The sequence below is a fragment of the Eurypyga helias genome, unplaced genomic scaffold, assembly GCF_000690775.1.
Source record: "Eurypyga helias isolate BGI_N326 unplaced genomic scaffold, ASM69077v1 scaffold29781, whole genome shotgun sequence".
Lineage (NCBI taxonomy): Eukaryota > Metazoa > Chordata > Aves > Eurypygiformes > Eurypygidae > Eurypyga > Eurypyga helias.
The window spans coordinates 2,539-22,453 of NW_010230647.1; the positions used below are offsets into that span (position 1 = coordinate 2,539).

General features: G+C 36.6%; 1 protein-coding gene across 1 annotated transcript; it reads left to right on the forward strand.

Annotated features, from left to right (window-relative positions):
- Positions 1–925: 925 nt before the first annotated feature.
- LOC104516485 (THO complex subunit 2-like) lies at positions 926–19,114 on the forward strand. The gene is made up of 14 exons (XM_010160823.1): positions 926–932; positions 1,369–1,543; positions 3,453–3,511; positions 4,954–5,045; positions 6,194–6,245; positions 8,359–8,429; positions 8,719–8,840; positions 9,614–9,747; positions 11,380–11,546; positions 12,106–12,198; positions 14,326–14,481; positions 16,114–16,286; positions 16,436–16,631; positions 19,058–19,114. The coding sequence occupies exons 1-14, from the start codon at positions 926–928 to the stop codon at positions 19,112–19,114; spliced, it is 1,554 nt and encodes a 517-aa protein (XP_010159125.1).
- Positions 19,115–19,915: the final 801 nt, after the last annotated feature.

The window sequence follows — 19,915 nt, forward strand, 5'->3', positions numbered from 1 at the left end:
AACTCTGTTTTGTATAGTGTCTTCTGCGATAAGATGCTGTTGCATGACTGTAGCCCCTATGGACGTGTATATTGCTTATACGATGGCCAGAACTTACTAGTAGACTGATACCTTACCTTGTTCTGGGGTAGGTTAAACAGACTGAGGACCCTTTAGTGGGGAAGTAGGGCTTTAATAATGTACTTGGCTGGGAGTTTGTGCCGTGTGTTAAGCCTCAAGACAGATTGAAGGAACTTTACATTCTGTGAATGTGAAATTTTGAGACTCGATCTTTAAAGCCCTCCCAACATGTTTATTCCTTTACTTGCATGAGGAATATCACAGTGTTGAGTTAAGGGCTGAGAGTCAGGAAAACAAAGCTTAGTTGTAGTTTTGCCATCCTGACCGCAAAATGCAACTGATTGTACTTTATGTCAGCTAGAGAACTGCCCGCATCAGTTAAATTATGCATATACTTAAATGTTTGCAGGCACATGCACTTTGTGATAATTGCTGCCATATACTCTGTGTGGGTGTGTAACCCATCCTGACTGCAAAATGCAACTGATTTATGTCAGCTAGAGAACTGCCTGCATCAGTTAAATTATGCATATACTTAAATGTTTGCAGGCACATGCACTTTGTGATAATTGCTGCCATATACTCTGTGTGGGTGTGTAACCGAGGGTATAGGACGGTGCGTATGAACTGGGAGGCTTGTGTTCAGTTTCAGGCTCTGCCATGCAAACGTGTGTGATAGGTGCTCAACACTGCTTCGGAATTTGTTGTTTAAGCAAATCTATTCTCTCTTAGTCCAAAACAAATTTTTCAAACTTTGGTTTTTCAGAAGTGATTCTGCGATTATTTTTTAAATTATTTTTACTTTCTAGGTTAGCCTGTTTTTTAATTGTATTTTATGTGTACTGCACAATTCTATCTTTGGATGATGGCAGGTAGGCCTTAGTAGAATGGGGAAATTCTCCAGCCTAAGCTTGCAGCAGTGAACTACAAGATTGGAGTAATAAAAGTTTCAAACAGACCGTTAAAAGTCATTTTTGTATCTGTTGAACTGGAAAGCGGACCTGATAAATTTCCGTGGTCCTGGGCATTGCTTAAAAGGGAAGTATTGTGGCTTTTTTTGAGTTGATTATTTGTACTAATATTGACAACTTCACTCTTGTGAATACACAAGTATTTTGATTTCAATTTATGATGCAGTCAGTTGAGAGTAGATGAACTCATCTTGCAGTTTTTTGACACTGGGAGGGAGGGCTCCTGCCTTGAATTTCACTCACCGGGGCTCTCTTTACTCGGGTGCTTATCTGACATCCTGGTAAGCTCCTTCAATTTGCAGTGTTGGCAGAAGACTTTTTTTCTTCTTTTTACCAGTTTTCTGCCAGGTTGTCAGTTTAACTGAATTAATTGACATGAGGGCTAGAACTGTGCAGCCAAGAAGGGAAGAAGTACCAGTGAATGTGTCCATTCTGTGGCAACAAGCCATTAAATCAGCTCAGTCTGACAGCACCTTCAGAAAAGGTCATCCTCTTTTGGAGATGGAGTACCTGTATGAATTAATATAAGCACAATTGCTAATTTACATCCAAAGAGGAATATCGTTATCTTTTCTATTACCAAAATCTTCCTATGTAGACTTTCACAAAAATAATTTTTTTTTTCCTCAGTTTAATTATAAAACAAGTTGTTTTACAGACTGATCTTAATTCTTGTTGACATTGATCAAACATTCGTGGCTTAAAGTAATGCGAAGTTGACAGTACTGTGTTGGTATTCTAGGAAGGGAATTGGAAGAGGTTAAAACTCCTGTTGTGCATTAAGATGTTACTAAAGTGAACTCTTCAGAGCAGACAGGGTTGTTGCTCATGTAACCTGGTTGATGATAGCACCTTGTGACATAGGGGTGAAAGTATGCATCTTGGTAGATAATTTTTTGGAATCAGATGGTTCACTGTTATTTGTACACAGGGCTTAGAAATTAGTGCTTATAGGGCACCTTCTTTACGGAGGAGTAGTAATTGAAATTCAAGAAAATTTGACTTGGATCAAATTGATACACTCTTTGGGGACAGCTGGGGGAAAACCTATTGCTTCTTTTAAAAAAGTGCACTTTTGAAAAAGTGCATTTATGAAAAATAAATACCTATTCCCCTATTTTACTGTCTCCTGGTTATTTCCAAATACACTGCATTCTCTTGAATAGCATTTAGAACACCTTAGCCACACCATTGCCTTTTGCTGAGCTTGCGTGTTTCTGATTACATTTTACGTGAAACTGCCCGATTTCCAGTTGCCTTTAAAGGGTGCGTATACCTTGTATTTGGTGATTATAAGCCTTTGATTGCGGGAACAGCTGTTTAGTCTTGCCAGGGAGGCAATAATCTGTATAGGATGCATAACGGACTGCTACGGAGCCCTTTTTTACTGTTTATTTTTTCATGACAAGCCTCTCATAATTGTACATACCCACCTTATTTGGGAACACGCTTAAAAATCGCTCCCACAGGAAATTTTAATCTTGCTGTCTTACATAGGAATGTGATGTAGCTCTGCCACAGTCTTCAGCTTCTTTCATTTTTTGATGAAAAATATATGAAACTTTTGGTTGAAAATTTGCAAGTGTGAAGCAAGCCCTTAAGATATTCTCTTGTGTCTGTTACAGGTAGATCACTACCTTTTTTTTTTAAAATACTGTTGCTTTTAAACGTGAAATGGCAATGAAGCCTCGTGCTTGAATGATAGCAGTGGTAGAGGGAAAATCCGTGTAGTTCGGAAGCACGTCCATTTCTAAGCCATCAGTGCAGTGGAGAAGGCTTCTCTTCAAGCATATATTTTATAAGATGCAGGACTATTATTTTATTTCATGGAACAGTCTGTGCAGTATTTACTGCACTTTTCACAAATGGCTACTGTGATTGAGGGAGCCTCAGGAGTGAGTAAAGTCAATGTAACATGACAGGTCTTTGCATCCTCTAGTGCATTCTCTTAGTGACTAGAATAGGTAAAATTCTGTCTTACCGTTGATAAAACATCAGGAAATCATGTGCATAGTTTAATGTTAAAAATGTTTTACAGGCCAGAGGTTGAGAATGGGCATAGTAGTTCTAGGAGAAGCATTTCCTCATTGGTTAGCAACAGTAAGTTAATGTTAGCACTTCCATGCTTCCTTTCACATAGTGAAATTGTCCAGTGTTCTCATTTTTCTGTGTATAAGCATGTGTAATGTTAGGAGGAATGTTTTTTTTTTTTTGAAGTATATGATAGGTATGTATGAGAACTCTGGGAAGTTCTGTATTTCTTTGCTGTGTAACTTCTGTGAATTAGTGTTTATAAAATTAAAATGTAGTCAGCCATTGAAACTGCCCAAATTTAATGTTGCTGTAGCTGGAACAACGGCAAAAAAGCCCCAAACATTAGTGTGTATGCTAGTATCTAACTACTTTTGTGTTTTATTTCAGTGTGCAACTGTGTCGCGCTCTCAGTGACAGCAAAAGCCATGATAGTATGGGTTTCAGAGGTAAGTTGTGTTTCTTAATTGTTTTTATTTGGGGGAAAATAAAAAAAGCTTGGAAACGTTTGATCATGGTACCTCAGCATGTATCTGCCTGGAACATATGGTAACCATTAATGGGTGCTAAAGGTGAATACCACAAATAGTAAGGCAATACAAACATTCACAATTAGGTTTGTCTTCAGATGTCCAGGTGAGAGATTTCTTAGATATTAGTAAGTGGTGGGAGGATTGTCCTGATTTGGTCTGTGAGGTAGAAAATGGAATTCCGTTTTACTAACTTAATGTATAACAAGCTTTTATGCTAAAGGTTACATATATGAACACTAACGTATGCAAGTGTGATTGCATATTGCAGAAAGTAATTTTCACAACAGCACCTGAGTTAGACTTTTTGTCCATTGTTAGTCAAAGACTCTGTCTTTAAGTTTTAAATTCTCACTTTAAGAAATATTTGCTGCTTAAAGAAAAGTTAAATTTTTGTTTGCTTTGCAGAATCTGTTGGAAGAAAAACTTCCATATTACTGAGACCTGTACTATGCTATTTAAATTGGTTTGTGGGTTCTTGTTAAAATAGTCATAATGGGCAATTGTAATAGCAGGAAACATAAACCAAAGCATTTCAATGTAAGTTATAAGTAGTATTGTTAAGTAAGAAGAAATTACTGTTCCACAAAGCAAAATCACTATTCCCCAAATTTTTGATGAAAGGCCACCAGGTGTTCTCTGTTCTAGACAGAGGTTGACAATTTCTATATGCTGTTTTCTTGTTCTTCGTCCTTCCTGTCACAATCTAAAAGATCCAGAGGGATCGATACATGCATGCAGTGGCTATATTGGAGACATTAATAGCCAGTAGAAATAGTTAAAGCCCTTCTGGTGATGGAAAAACCCTGAAAATACACATAGTCTGGAGTGAGGTACAGAGATGCTGACTGCTGAGAATTTGTTTGAGTCCATGTGACTTGGATGTAGTTCTGAAATGTGTGCTGGCACTTGCATTTCTGCCTTTCAATTCCAGAAAGTCATTTATCAAATTGGAAGTACTGAAGAAGTAGTACTGAAATGCTGGAATTTTAAAAATATTTATTTGTGTATATCTATGTATAATATGCTATTTATGTGACTTGTAAGTTAAAGGTGTCTTTGTTAAACCAACTGCCAAGACTCAGTAACATGCCGGATTGTAGTTTTTAGTCCCAATTCACTGTTACTCCATAAACTAGGGAACATGGATCATTTCTTACTATCAGCTTGTGTGAAGTCTCAGATATTGGTGTTAAAACTTAAGCTATCAGTAATAAAGTAATCCCCCTTACTGGTAAGAGTAGTGTAACCTCTTCACTTGCAGGGTGTCTGAAGTCTACAGCATTATTGTAAATATTGCTTTAAAAATTAGGCCAAGGATTACCTATTATGATCCTTAATAATCTGTTTTCTTCCAGCAGATATCCAGCAGGCTTTGTACGAGCTTGCATACCATGTTGTCAGAGGAAACTTAAAGCATGATCAAGCTTCTAATGTGCTTGGTGATGTCATAGTAAGTATATATTTGTAATAATTGCATACCTACTAAATTTCTGTAGTTTGTTATAAAAGACCCAGTGAAAATCAAGCAGGATAATATTCAACAGACTGTTTTTTCTATGGCTAAGAAGCTGTCCTTGTTATTGCTTTGTGTGCACTTAAAATACAAGTAGTGTGTCAGAGTTTCATTTTTTCCTCTACTTTTTGTGATGAGGAATAGATACATTCATATATTAAAACTTCAATCATTTTTTAAGTGCATATGAAGACTGAAGTTTTCAATAAATGATTAAAGATAGATTTCACTTGCTTATGTAGTATGTCTATAATGCCACCTACTGGTTTTTACATTTTACATCTTTCTTACAGTGTACAATGTGCGTGTCTGCCATTTTACTGTTGAGATGTCTACGTCCCATGGCTGCCTTGAAAATAATGCATTAGATGTGCATTTTCTTAGGAAAAGATTTTTTTCTCAAAATGCTTTGAATAAATAAAGTATGGAGAAGAGTGTTTTCCTCTAAGCTAAGGTTGCCAAATGTTGGTGTTCCAAAAAAAAAAAAAAAAACCCAAAACCCCACCACCAAACCTGGGGAAGAAAGTATTTAAAAATATTCTAAACATTATTTCTTTGTAAGTTCTTAGATTGCTGTTTTGACATGTACAGAACATTAAGAAAAAACATACATTGCAGTAATATATACTAGGACAACATTTTTGATTTTCAATTTTCTGCGCTGGGTTTGAGAGGAATCAAGGCTGAAGTGCACTTTGCTGTTGGGGTAGCATGTGGTAATGTTTGATCTTTAGTCACTCGAGAAAATTGTATTTTTTGCTGCTTGAGAAAGTATGGTTTACTGTAAAGGGTGGTGCTGCTCTTTAGACAGGGCATTCTATTGTGCTAGAGAAATGGAGGTAGTAACCAGAGGGTTTTGCCCCTGGGCACTAGATAGGCTTTTAAATTATATCAACATGTTATTTCATTACAAATTAATAATTAGTACAGTACTCATGTTAGATATTATTCAATAATTGAGCCTTTTCATTATTAATTAATCTGAATTTATGATTAACTCCTGTTTTAGGTAATGGATTAAGAATTTTCTAAGTGTACACATTGGAATTTCTGTATTCACCAAGTGTGATCTTTTTCCTTTGTAGGAATTTCGGGAAGACATGCCTTCCATCCTAGCTGATGTCTTCTGCATATTAGGTGAGTTGGATTCCCTGCCTTTCAGTGTTGTGACAGGCTTGGAGAAATACGTGCTTTATGTGTCTGCTTGTTGACTTCTTCAGGAAAGTTCATTAAATCTGTACACCATGACCTCTGTTTACAAAATGGGTTGATTTTTCCTCAGTTTATCTGTATCTCAATTGTTAATGTCTTTTCATTCTGCTTTCTTTTGTTATAGTTTCCAGAAGTTTACCTATTAAAGGCAGTGGAAATTGATCTGCCAGAAATAGTTTAAGGAGCTGGCTTGTAAGAATGTTGGATGTTGGTTAATGGTATCAGTGACTTACACCAGGCAGTGTTACCATTCTTATGAGTATTTAAAATAAAAGTTGACCTACTGGTTGGTAGATCCTCTCTTCTCAGAACACATTCTATTTTTATCTGTACACTCATTGTTGTTGAAAAGGAGCTTGGACTAATCATCCAGAAATCTAAAGGCAAATGGTATTATTTGCCAAGTTACTGTCTGCCAACTGAGGAGGTTTTAAAGATGTGTACTTCTTAATCTGATAATAAATTCTAGATTTTTATGTTACAATGTTGATCTAAAACTTTCTCTCATGTTTTTAGCACTTAAATTCTGTAGACTTTTTTCCAGATCATAGCTTTAACTGCTTGCAGTTTCTGTCTTGTTCTAAGCTTCTCTTTTTTTTCCACAAATTTCAGCAAATTCATTTGACAGTCAGTTCATCGCAGATCCTGGTTTACTCTGTGTGCTGAAGGGGTTTGGAGTCTTACGTGCTGTCGCTGCCTGTGCAGGGGCACCTAATTAAGTTTTCATATGCAGCCTCAGTTCTATAACATCTAGATGATGAATTTTGACTTTGTTTTGTTTGTAGTGTTTCATTGTGTACTTGTCATCCTTTTGTAATAATCAGTTTTTACAATGCAGTATCACACTGATGCCCTCTTGTTTTTAAGCTGGGCTGGAAAACTTAGATTAGTTGGTTCTTACACTAGTTTGTTATTCAAGTAGTTGATTTTTTTTTTTTCTTCTTCTCTTCAAGTCACTATGTAGCCAAATGCCATGCCTCCACTAGTAGCAGGGAAAGCGTATGGCTAAGGAGCTAGGTTTCCAACTCTGACACAAAGGACATTTGACAACTTCCTGCTTGTGTTTAATGCATCTCCTCTAACACTTTTTCCCTCTAACCAGTATTTGCTGCTATCAGAATTTTTTTCCCTAGTGTCGTCATCTTACAGTTAATGAGTTTCAGTAGGTGGGAATTTGGATTTGTTTTACTTTATCCACTCACCCACATTTCCTGGACAGACTTTTTTCTGCAGATGATTCTTTGGCTGGGAGGCTTGGCTGTTAGGGCCCAGGCTGATCTGGCAAGTCTGTTGCCTTCACTGCCACCCTGCTTACAAGATTGGTTTTCAGTCTGCTTGCGGGCTTCTTTCTTAGACTTCTGTTGTTTTCTGGGGGTGTGTGTCAGGTGTTTTTGTAGTTTTTTGTAATGTCTGCCTTGCATTCTTTCATTGAGTGTTCTGCTCCTTTTGCAGCTCCTCACTTCCTGTAATGATGTGCTTTTCTAAACTACTTCAGGCAGGTGTGCTTCCGTGCCTATTGTTTTGTGGGCTGTCTTCCCACAGGAGTGAATTTATGAATTGCATTCAGTGTTCGACAATGCAAAGGAAAAGAATGAAAATACTGAATCATAGCTAGTAGAAGGCTGCAGACCAGGCAGTAAATGGCGGTTACTCTGGAGACACAGGGAAAAACAAGGCTCGGATCTCACAGTTCTGTCCAGCAATTTGTATTTTATTCCTTTCATGCTTATTGATTCTCAACCCTTGCTGTAAACCTTATTGCAACAGAGAGAAGGGCAAGAAAAACTATTCTGGCATTCCTCTGGTTTCTGTTTTAACTTTTCATGAGGTTTGTGGATGTGTGAGGATTGTCATCGGAATATTATGTGACCTCAGGGTGGATGCATAGCTGGGAAGAGGCAAGAAGCTAGCATGTTAAAAACAAGCTGCTTTGTGTTCTGTTATCACTAGCATTTAACAGAATAGTTATAAAAAGATGAAACTTCTGTGAATTCCACAAGTAATGACTTTTCCTTTTTTCCATTTTATTTTATACTAGATATTGAAACAAGTTGTTTAGAAGAAAAAAATAAGAGGGATCATTTTACCCAACTGGTATTAGCCTGTTTGGTAAGTCTTTTTAACAAAAGCACATGCCAAAATCTGACAAAAAACCCCAGAGTTTTAAAGCTTGTATCTAAAATCTACCACTTTAAAATTCCAGTTTCAGTTGAATAGTTTCTCAGTTTTCTCCACTACTGTGCTTGCAGCAGAATGCATTTAGTATCATGGTATATCATGATATTTTAACTCTTTTTTTTTTGTAGTTAGATCATATATGTAGCCTAAAGTAATCATCAGATGTTTTTCTAGCTCTGTAACTGACAAAATTGATGTGCGTTTTTTTGGTGTTTTTCAGTATCTTGTATCTGACACTGTCCTAAAGGAGCGTTTAGATCCAGAGACACTGGAGTCATTAGGACTTATCAAGCAGTCTCAACAGTTCAATCAGAAATCTGTTAAAATAAAGACAAAACTATTGTAAGTTTTGGGGCAAGGGTTGTTTGGGGAGGGGCAATGGCAGCCTGGTAACAGTGTATTCTAACAATCTGCAATGTTGCTTTTAATAAAACACTAATTTTCCTTTAGGAAATGTGTTTTGTTGCACTTTAACTTGTCATTGACAAAAGACCCTTGTTAGCTGACCTAATTTTCAAACTCTTGAGCAATGTAAAATCTTTTTTAATGATACCTATTGCTATGGTGATTCCACATGTGCAGATTAAATAGTTAATTTTATTTGTGACAAATGTGAACTTACAAAGCATACAAACTAATTTTTCTGTTGCATCCATTCACGTATAGGCATTTTTTGTTTAAGTAAATGCAGTTACGCTAGTTTGGGCAGCACAGGATATGTTTTTGTGTCTGTATCCAATGTTTTCCATCTTATTCTCAAAAGAACACCATTTGAAACTACAGTAGGTCCTTAAGCACGGATTGTTACAGAGCAATTCTCCAGCATGGTGTGCAAGGAGAAGATTCACTGTTCAGTATAAGCATAATCTTGCTTTGAATGGTTGGCATTTGAAATAGGAGCTGGATTTTGGTTTTTTGGAGTTGACCTGCTACCTTATATAGAATGCAATACAATGAATATCTGCTTTTTGCAGTAGCTCAAGTAAATTACAAGTTCTTAAAAATGTGTTCAAAATTGATATTTTGTATAATAAATCTCATATTGATACGAGCATAATTAAGCTTCACTGTGGATGTGTGTTACACAGGAGTGTTTAATTTCTGTTTATTTGCAGTTATAAGCAACAGAAGTTTAATTTGTTAAGAGAGGAGAATGAAGGTTACGCAAAGCTCATTGCGGAACTTGGGCAAGACTTGTCTGGAAATATCACTAGTGATTTAATCCTTGAAAATATCAAATCTTTAATAGGTAAGGAATTTGCTAAAGGAATATGGGCACTGTTTTTTCTGCATGGTCTTATGATTACAGAGGGTGCTTACTGCTTGAGATCATCTGGATGAAATATGTCATGAAGGCATGTAGCACAATAATAACATGTACATCACTTTGGGTAGAATTATGACATTTGGAAGTGCCTGTTAGTGTGGCAAAATCAATTTCATAAATGTTGTGCTGTTAACCTTAAGTTAGATACTGAATTTATGGCACAGCTTCAAATACGTGTGCTGTGACTTATTTCAGCAGTATTTTTTGAGGACGCACTTGTCATCTCTTGGCAGGCAGACTGGAGCGTAACAAAGTAATGATTTTTGCTATTTTAAGGTAATCGATTCAATGTATGAATGTTCTTTTAGTCTTAAAGTTGGAGAAGTGATATCTTAAGAGAAATGAGAAGTAGTAAATGTTCTTCCTTTACCTAGTTCCGTTTGCTTTGTTCATATTTCTAAATTGGGTCTTGGCGAGAGTGTCACAATCAAAGTGCAAAATACATTAAAGCCAGGAAATACCTGTAATTCCCCGTGTTTTACACTTCCTTTTTGAATGAAGAGTTTTATACAACATATTGATGTTTGCACCGGTGCCTGTTACGTATGGTGCCCGTGCAGTAACAGTCAAAACGCTCATCTTTAATCTGTCGCAGGATTTTGCCTGAGACTGTCAAACCCCTGTAATACTACTTGTTTTGGAAGAGAGCTAGAGAAGAGGATGTTTTCTTGCTCAGATTTTTTTGTTAGTTATTACAGTAAGAAATGCACACTCAGTTTGAGGAATTTTATAAAAAACTGGTTTTGTCTTCTGGAATTTTAGGAATTAGTATAAATTGTCAGTTCTCCTGAAGTACTGACTTGCAGTATGTCCTGGTGTAATGGAAGTGGCTCTTGGGAAGGAGGGACTGATGCAATTACCTATCTGCATAGTGAATGTGCCTGGATAAAACTTCTCATGGCACGATGAAGAAAATAGTCTAGATGGGGATTCTTTTGATGCAAGTAATATATTGGTGTCAAGCAGTCTCCTGGAGTTTTGATGGAGAAATTAATATAGTAAAATATAGGTATGATTACATCATGACCATAAGCTGAGCTATACCCTTGCTCTTGCTTCCCTTAAAGTAAACAAACTGTTCTCCCTAATGATAACATGGAATTGGCTGGACAGTACAACCAGGTGGGTCAGAGTCTAGCTCAAACAGAACAATTTTTGGGGTGTAAAATAATTTCTAGCTGGCTGATTTGTGTGACTGCATGAATGTGTTCCAGCTCAAGGCGAGAGGAAGCAGCCCATGCCTTTTGCTGGCACAGTAGTATCAACGAGGTTGGGTTTTTACTTATTAAACATTCGCTTTCAGGTGGTAATTTCTATTCTTTCTGTAATCCGAATTGAAAATTCTGTTTGGTATCTTTGCCTAGTGCAATATTCGATGTAAGTCAGAATGGTTGCTTTAGTATTTACAGGTGATCCAGTTTATCTTGATGTAAATAAATCGAGGCTCAATTCTAACTGAATTCACTTTAAAAACTGATGCACCTGTGGTTTAGTGTCAGAATGAAGATGAAAAGTAGTAATGTTAAGCTTTTGTACTCTGTTCTTCTCCACTAGGATGTTTTAACCTTGATCCTAACAGAGTTTTGGACATTATCCTGGAAGTCTATGAGTGCAGGCCTGAATATGATGACTTCTTTGTACCACTGATAGAGTCTTACATGTATATGTGTGAACCTCAAACTCTATGTCATATCCTTGGGTTCAAATTCAAATTTTATCAGGTAATGTATTTCCATTCTTAATTTTTGTCTTTGGTAGTTGGTTGTACTCAGTGTTCAAGATTTTTGCTGCAAGTTTTTAATTTCTAAGTTGTAAAATTCCAGTATTATGAGCAATAATTTCATTATATACTTCCACTCAAATCATGTGTTTTAGAGCAGAATGCTTAGCATTCTCCAAAGCAGACAGCTGAAGGCAGTGCTGATACTTTTCTTTTGGGCTTGTACAGAGAGATTGCACCTAATAAATGAAAGACATGCCCCCAGGAGTGAAGAGCATGTTGGCAAGGGAGTCATGGTTGATGTTTAAAATATTCAAGGTGTTTTTAAGTGCTTGGTTAGGAAATGCATACAAACACCATAAGGTGTGAAGATAGTTGATTGTTCTTTGTTTCTGAAAATCCTGGTTGTGCATTGCAGTTAACTCTAGTGGCTTTGGAGTAATAGCAGTTAAATAAGGTGATAGCAAGGGGAACTTTGAGTTACTATGTTTCATCTGAGCTTTGAGTAGTTTTCATGACCTTCTCTTACTTTTTTCCTTATGCATTGTTGTCCTTTTTAGGATCCAAGTGGTGAGACACCTTCCTCCTTATACAGAGTTGCTGCTGTCCTTCTGCAACATAATCTCATAGATTTGGAAGATCTTTATGTTCATGTAAGTTCTACTCTACCAAATGCTAAAACTAAGGGGGGGAAAAAAAACCCAAAAAACCCACACACCCACAAAAAACCAAAACACCAAAAAAAAACACTCAGACATTTTACACTATTCCTAAAGCTTCCGACGTTTAATTTTTTTTTTTTTTTAATTTCCAGGACTTTCTAATGCCACTTATTTCAGTGTGTGTTTATTTGAATATGAATGCTGATACACTCTCTTTTGAATTATCTATGTAGTATCCTCCAGATTGTTTATCTCATGCCTGAATAGGAGGTGGGAGGTAAATGCTTGAGTAACCTTCCTTAAGAACTGGGTCCTTTGAGTGTTTTGCTTTACAAGATCAATTGGGGGGGAGAAGAAAAAAAAAAAAGGTGGTAGGACAATCAGCTCCCAACATTCTTTTAGGTTAATAGTAGTTTGGTTTTTTTTTTAACTCTTACATATTCCTGAATAGATGCCTCATTCCATCTACAAGAATTCTGACCACTTGTGAGGTTGAAAGAGGAAAATGGAGTTACATGTTCAGATTTAGATACTGACACTCTCCAGTCTGACAGTCTTAACCAACCAACATACCAATTTGGCAGATTGTGGAAGTTATCAACATAACTTTACATTATATACCAATTATTAATTTCAGAATAACCACAGTTATTTTAAGACTTGACTCTTCCACTGAAATCAAGGAAATTAGCTTAGTTACAGGTATGGAAACTGGAATGTAGTCTTGCCATTAATTCATATGGCATTAGTCACAATTCATAACATTGGTCACAATCTGACTTGTCAGTAACTGTCTTCGTAGGAGCATTTTGGCTAAAACTGTGGGTGGAGCAAGAGTAGGTGTGCATGTCTCACATGATCTCTGTGGAGGGAGGAATGCATGATAGTGATGCTAGTTTAAAGAATGTTTGTAAGCTTACAAACCAAATGTCTCAGACTTGGAATTACAGTGGCTTGTGCAGTCTCAGCTCAGACCTGTGCAGGTATTGGCATGTTTTCTGACAGTCTCAGAGCTAGAATGGTCCCTGCATTCATGTATACTGTTCACCTTCATCATGTCGATTCTCAGTCTCACTTTTAATCTGTTTTAATTCCAGAATCTCTCTGCCAGTCTCTTCTCTTTGCATGCTTGGGATGGCATTTTTCTTTTTTTCAGGCTTAATTTAACTTGCTATGGGAGTTTCAAGAAAATAACAGGGTGTAGGTGTTGAGTCTTAAATGATATATATTGTGCAGCTCCTATACAATAGCAGCTGTCAGGATTATCATTCTTATCAAGAATGTTTTCTGTTCCCCCCAGCCCTCCCTTCCCCTTCCAAGCCAGTAAGAACTGTTTTCTGTTTGTGTGCATATATACATGCAGCCATATATAATGCGTATTGCATCCTGAAGATTTACCCCTTGAAACTCCACACTAGATATTTCCTGGTGAACTGTAGTAGGTTACTTGTGTTTTCAAATGAGGAAAGTGTAGTTCTTTAAACCTTTTACCATTCCAAGTGGAATTCTTCCCCAAATATCTATGAAATCCTGGAATACTCTTATCTCCGAAGAAGGTGATGCTTAGTCTTTCCTCCTTCAGCTGTCAGAAAAAAAGTAAAACAGTAAAATTCTTCCATTGTTAAAAAAAATGGAAGTAAAAGGTTACTGTGTCAAAGAGGTTGTGACTCTACAGTAAATTTTGATTACTTGCAGTTAAAAGTTTGATCATAATTTTAGGAATTAAATTGAATTAAATTGCTTTGTCAGAAAAAGAGGTTTTTCTTCTGTCTCACAGGTTAACCCTACACACAGAATTTAAAGGTCATCTTCCTCACTGCTCATTAAGTACAAGACCACGTTGAGGTTTTATCATACTCTGTGTATCTCAATGTTAATCTTTTTTAAGGAATTAATGTTACATGTGTTTAACTGTTGTGGCTTAATCACATGCGGATGTGTTCAGTGTGGATGATGGTAGCAAGGAAAAGAACCTTCAGGGAGTAAGTTTATCTGATTAGGAACAAGGAAGGACAAACTACTTCTTCCTCAAGTGATAAAAAGTAGCAGTAGGTCACTGTAATTTTCACATATAATGTTTATTCTGTTTGTGGTTGTTTTTTTTTGTTTGTTTTCCAGCTTCTTCCAGGGGATAATGCCATCATTGAGGAACACAAGCGAGAGATAGTGGAAGCCAAACAAATTGTCAGAAAACTTACAATGGTTGTCTTATCCTCTGAAAAAACTGAGGAAAAGGAGAAGGAAAAAGAAAAAGAGGAGGAAAAAACTGAAAAGGTGCGCGTTTATGGTTTCCTATCCAAGAAAATTATTCTAAATTATTTTAAACTAAACATAATAAATGTTACAAATACATTTTTATATTTATTTGAAACACTGACGGGTATGTACTTGTTGGAAGACTTGTGTACGTCCTCTGATTGCACTGCTGTTATACTGAATGTGCTAAAATGCATGGCTTGGGGTTTGTTCTGGATTTCTCTACATTTAATGTTCTTGGTTCAATGACTAATTTCCTCCCTTTTTATTGTATCAGCTCCGCTGAGTATGTCCCAGCGGTCATATACTTCACAATCTTTAACAACTGTGTTTTCTAAGATCTGTGATAGTAGAATTTCTTAAAAACAAGGACATGAGTAAGAATTTATCCCTTACCTCTCTCAATCAAGAAGTGGGACGTGAAGAATTGCCAGACTTTACAAATGCTGGTATAATTATCCTTCATTGTAGAAAAAGGTTTTAACTGAACACTTCTAATTGCAACTGTCTGCTGTGCTTTCCGTTAGATCTGTGTCTTTGTATGTGTAAATGTATACTTCTCATGCGAGGTGCTACTACATCACGTATTGTTCATGTTACCCTGGGTGTCTAGTTTGTTTCAGTGTGTCCACACCTTGCTTTCAAAACAAGTGTGTTTAATCTCTTAGCAGCCTTGGTTATCTTCATTTAAGTGTCTCAGTACTGCTCTAACATCTTACTTAAAAGAAAAAAAGTAAAATGAAAGCTTGGTATTTGTGTATTGTAAGTGGTGTGCTGGAGAGGGGGAAGAGGTCCATCGGTCTTGCCAGCTTCTGTTCTTAATTTTCTGTATCCTCCTGGATTCATTATTCCTGTCTATTTTGTCTACTTATTCCTTCTACCCCGCCTTGATTCTCTACATCTCTGCTCTTCCTTCCTCTATCCATTTTTCCTGCCTAGCCTGAAAAATCTCATTTAATTTTCTTCGCTCAGGCAGCTGATATAGTCGCTGCTCTCTGCCTCTGAACTGCAGCCACATCTGCCACTTAAAGTGATTCCTTTCTCTAGGTTTAAGTTTCTGACCTCCTTCCCACTTCTTATTTCAATGTCTTTTTTTTGATTATACCACATTGTTTTGGTCCACCCTGTCCCCAGTCAGGTGAGGCTGCCTGTTATTCTCTGCATGTCACCGTGTTCTGGTGGAAAACTAAACTCTGGGACAAGGGGAGTGTTTGAAGGTGTGGTTGTCGTGTTGGTATGGTTTTTTCTTTTAAAATAATCAAATTTTGCAAAAGAACTCCAGAATAACACACAAAACAAAAGACTAAATGCTTGTGGTGTTCTTCAAATGTCATGTGGAGAAATACGCTGCAATAGATTGACATGTTGAAGAGTATGTGATCAGATGCCTGTCAGACAGCTTGAAACACTTTTGTTTGGAACTTTTTAAACTTTTTTCTTTGATCCAGATGTTAGATTCTATGTGGACTGGTTTATTATTGCTTTGGAAGTGTGCTTATTGTCTAAATGAATTCTTTTACCTATTTTCTATTACACAGTTGAAATACCAGGTGTATTTCTCCAGCTGAGGATTACAGCTTATTACTGCCTAAGGAGAAATATGAAGACTTTATGAATACACTTTTTCATTAATTGTTTGTTATCTTGCAGCCTCCTGATAATCAAAAGCTTGGTTTACTGGAAGCTTTATTAAAAATTGGGGATTGGCAGCATGCGCAAAGTATCATGGATCAGATGCCTCCTTTTTATGCTACTTCACACAAGCCTATTGCCGTTGCCCTTTGCCAGCTTGTACATGTGACAATTGAACCCCTCTACCGCAGGTAAAGTGAAAAGTAGGGTTCTGTTGCTACGTAGAGGAAAACTACTATTTATTTATAAGCAGGAATTCACTAATAAGCCTAACTGTATTGGTACCTTCCTGAATTTTCACTTCTGTTTCATGTGAAATGCTGCACATCTTATTTTTCAGAGTTGGTGTACCTAAAGGAGCTAAAGGGTCACCCATTTCTTCTTTGCCAAACAAAAGAGCACCAAAACAAGCAGACAGCTTTGAGGACTTGAGAAAGGAAGTGTTCAACATGCTTTGTTACCTTGGTCCTCATCTCTCCCACGATCCCATTTTATTTGCAAAAGTGGTGCGCCTTGGAAAAGCATTTATGAAAGAGGTTAGTATGACAGAACAGCCTGTCAGAACTTGAAAAAATACCAATTCTTCTGATGTCAAAAAAAATGCAGGTCTTACTAATTGCGTATGTAATTAAGTACAAGTTTGGAGAATCTTAATTATTGGTATTTTTTACGATCAGTAAATATAATATTTTTCTGAACAACTTAAGGAGCTTTAGGGTTTTAAATAGGAATATTTGGTGATAACTAATTTCTCATGGTCTTCATCTTTTAAAACATTGCATGTTAAAAAACCAAACCCCAAGCCAGGCATACGATACCGATTGCATGGAAGCTTTTACAGTATTAGAATGACGGTGTAGACTATGGGAATCAATAACCTAATACATATCCAGTACATAAAATAATGTTTTCTATTCCACCTGTCAGGTTACTTGGGTTACTTAGGTTACTTGCATATTTTTAATTACTGCTGTGTGCTCTTGTTATGCCAGTTAAAATGTTGCTATTCCTGAACTTGTCAGTGACAAATCTCTGGATGCCACTAAGGATCAGTTCAGTGTGGAGATACAGGACACCCTACAAAGCCTCAAGTAGCCAACTTTATTTCTAAAGCGGCCTCTTGAGCTTTGTTGTTGTCCTTTGACTGTCTTTTTACCACGCACGCATTGAAAGGTTGGTAGTGTGACCTGTTTTAAAAGGCTGCAAGTTGAATTTATAAAATGAACTCCCTTGGAATGTCCTCAGTAGCACAGACTGATTTCTTTGCTGCTTTTCTGGCAGTTTGCTATTTGACTAGCAGTCCTTGTTTTATTTTCTAGTCAACAGTAGAGGGTTTTGAAATAACTATTAATTTTTAAAAATTATTTCAAAAACTATGAATTCCGGAGTTTCTCTGAGCTGCTATTAAAAAGAAACACCCCCTCCACCTCCCAACTTCAATCACTTTTTTTATCTATTTTTTTTTTTAACTTCTAAGTTGCAGAGCTTTGTTGATCTAAATGGTAGAGTTTTTCCAGTTTTATAATGCTTTAGGTGCTTTTATTTCAACTACAGCTAACATGTATTGGAATGTTCAAAACTTAACATGTGAGAGGAGGCTTCCATGTCCAGGCTGTCCTTGGTGATGCTAAGAACACAGATAATTCTTGGGATTGAAGATCTTTTTGTCTAACTTAACAGATTTTGGCAAGAGAGTTTGATCTCGTCAGGTTCACAGATGTGACGATAGGGTGACAGAAGTTACAATAAGTTTGGGTTCCAAGTAGTCTTTGTAATAAAATAATTTCAAGAGTTTCCACCTTCCTTATTGCCCTGTCTTGGTAGGAGGTATGATTTTGCAGCATCTTCTCATCTAGACTGATAAGATTTCCCAGTGGTTAATATTCTTGCTTTATTGCATGATTATTTCTTGCTGTCCTGTGAGAAAATTGGTATTTGAGTGATATGCGGTGTTGCACTGACGATGTAGTTAATTTGGAAATTATAATTTCAAGGGAGTAATTCATTTCACTGCTGTCAGCAGACTGATGTGACTACTTTGTAATTAAGTGCAAGTACTGAATGTTTGTGGGAAAGCCTTTATGTCTTTGTGGATACGTACAGTAAAATGGAGATTACTTGGTTATAGGAATATCTCATGCAGTTTTACTCTAAATATATTAATAGTCAAATGTGTTTCTGAGAAGAATGAGCAACATTTTAGCTATTTGCTCTAGGTTGGAACTATGAAGAAATTCATCAGTGACAGAGTGGTTAAGGTAACCTAGGGAAAGTTATTTTTAATGCACTGTTGCCATCAGCATGTTCTAGTTATGAAACTACATTTAACACAGTAGAAATACTTATAACTGGAGGTGATTTGACTGTAAGTTAACCCATATAGTAGTTTAAAAGTTAGACTACTAACATTGCCCTGCAGCTTTCATGCTCAAGTGTACCTTTAAAATAATTGTGCACTTACTGGTGTGATAGCTTCATATGCTTTTCATGGTGAGCGGCAGAACAAGAGAGAAAAAGTAGTTTATAATGGAGACTAAAAGCTTGAGAGAGTATTACTGTGAGAGAAAGATGGGGAAAATAATGTATGGCTGTTAATAATTGTGTTGGAAATCCTGGGGTTTTTTAGGTAGAAGGTGAATGCCCAGGGCATTTTTTTTTTTTTCATTTCTCCAGTGGGGGGGGGGAAATCAGCATCTCATATAGTAGAAAGCTTCCTTGATATTTGAGTTATTGCCTCTTTTTGAACAAAAGTGTACAAAGCCTCTGTGTATGTAAGCAGTGCATTTCGTCTGTGCCTCTGCATTTCTGTTCAAAGACTTTTTGATGCTGATAGATCTGGAAAATTAAATGTTGGCTGGACATGTGGCCCTTCAGGTTTCTGCTTTTGCTGAGGTAACCTTGTTCTGAAACTGTATCTGTTGCGTTAATTATGCTGCAATTAACACAATTGTCTTTGTTATAGTTTCAGTCTGATGGAAACAAACAGGAAGATAAAGAGAAAATGGTGAGTTTATTTTGAAGGAAGGTGGCTTTTAAATTCTAATTGAGAACAAATGTTTAATAACTGTACAACAGTTGTTTGTAGAGTTTTATGCATTAACAGATGTATGTTACAGACTTGTCCTGATTTTTACAGTCAAGTTGGAGCTAGTCAGGTTGGGGTTTTTTGTTCCTGAGCCTTTTTTTTTTTTACCTCTTTCTGCTGCATTCCTACAACCTAAGCTTGTTCTTTTAGTCTAGTGCGTTCTACTTCTTACTTGCTCTGAACCAACCTGAGCACCCCCAGCTCTTTATTGTATAAATACGCTTTTCATGGTGGCACTTTGTACCTTTAAAGAATTTACTGGGGAAAAGCATAGGGAAAAAGAGAAACAAGAAGTAGGTGAGGTGTTTAATAGTACAGTGGATAATGTTTATTTATTAGCTAATTTTTTTCTTTCTAAATTTTTTAATTTATTTAATCGTCACGATTGGTCACAATGAAACCCAAGTGTCCAGTTGAGGTCTACTTGTAAAAAACAAATTGTGGTTTGGTTGGTTTTTTGAATCAATAAGCAAGTTCTCAGGATGAAGTCTACCTTGCTCTGTTGTAGGTTTTTTTCCCACCCCTGCTATGGTTATTCTAGATGCATTTTAAAATTATTTATTTGATTTGAAAATGAGTGCAGCGTACTGAAAACTTCAGCCTTGCTCAAATATAGGCAAATAAAACACTGACATTATAGATACATTGTATCTGGTCCATGAAGTATCTAATAAAAGATTTATGATGGGAGATATTTTAAAGTCCTGTTTAGATTTTTTTCATAGAATCATAGAA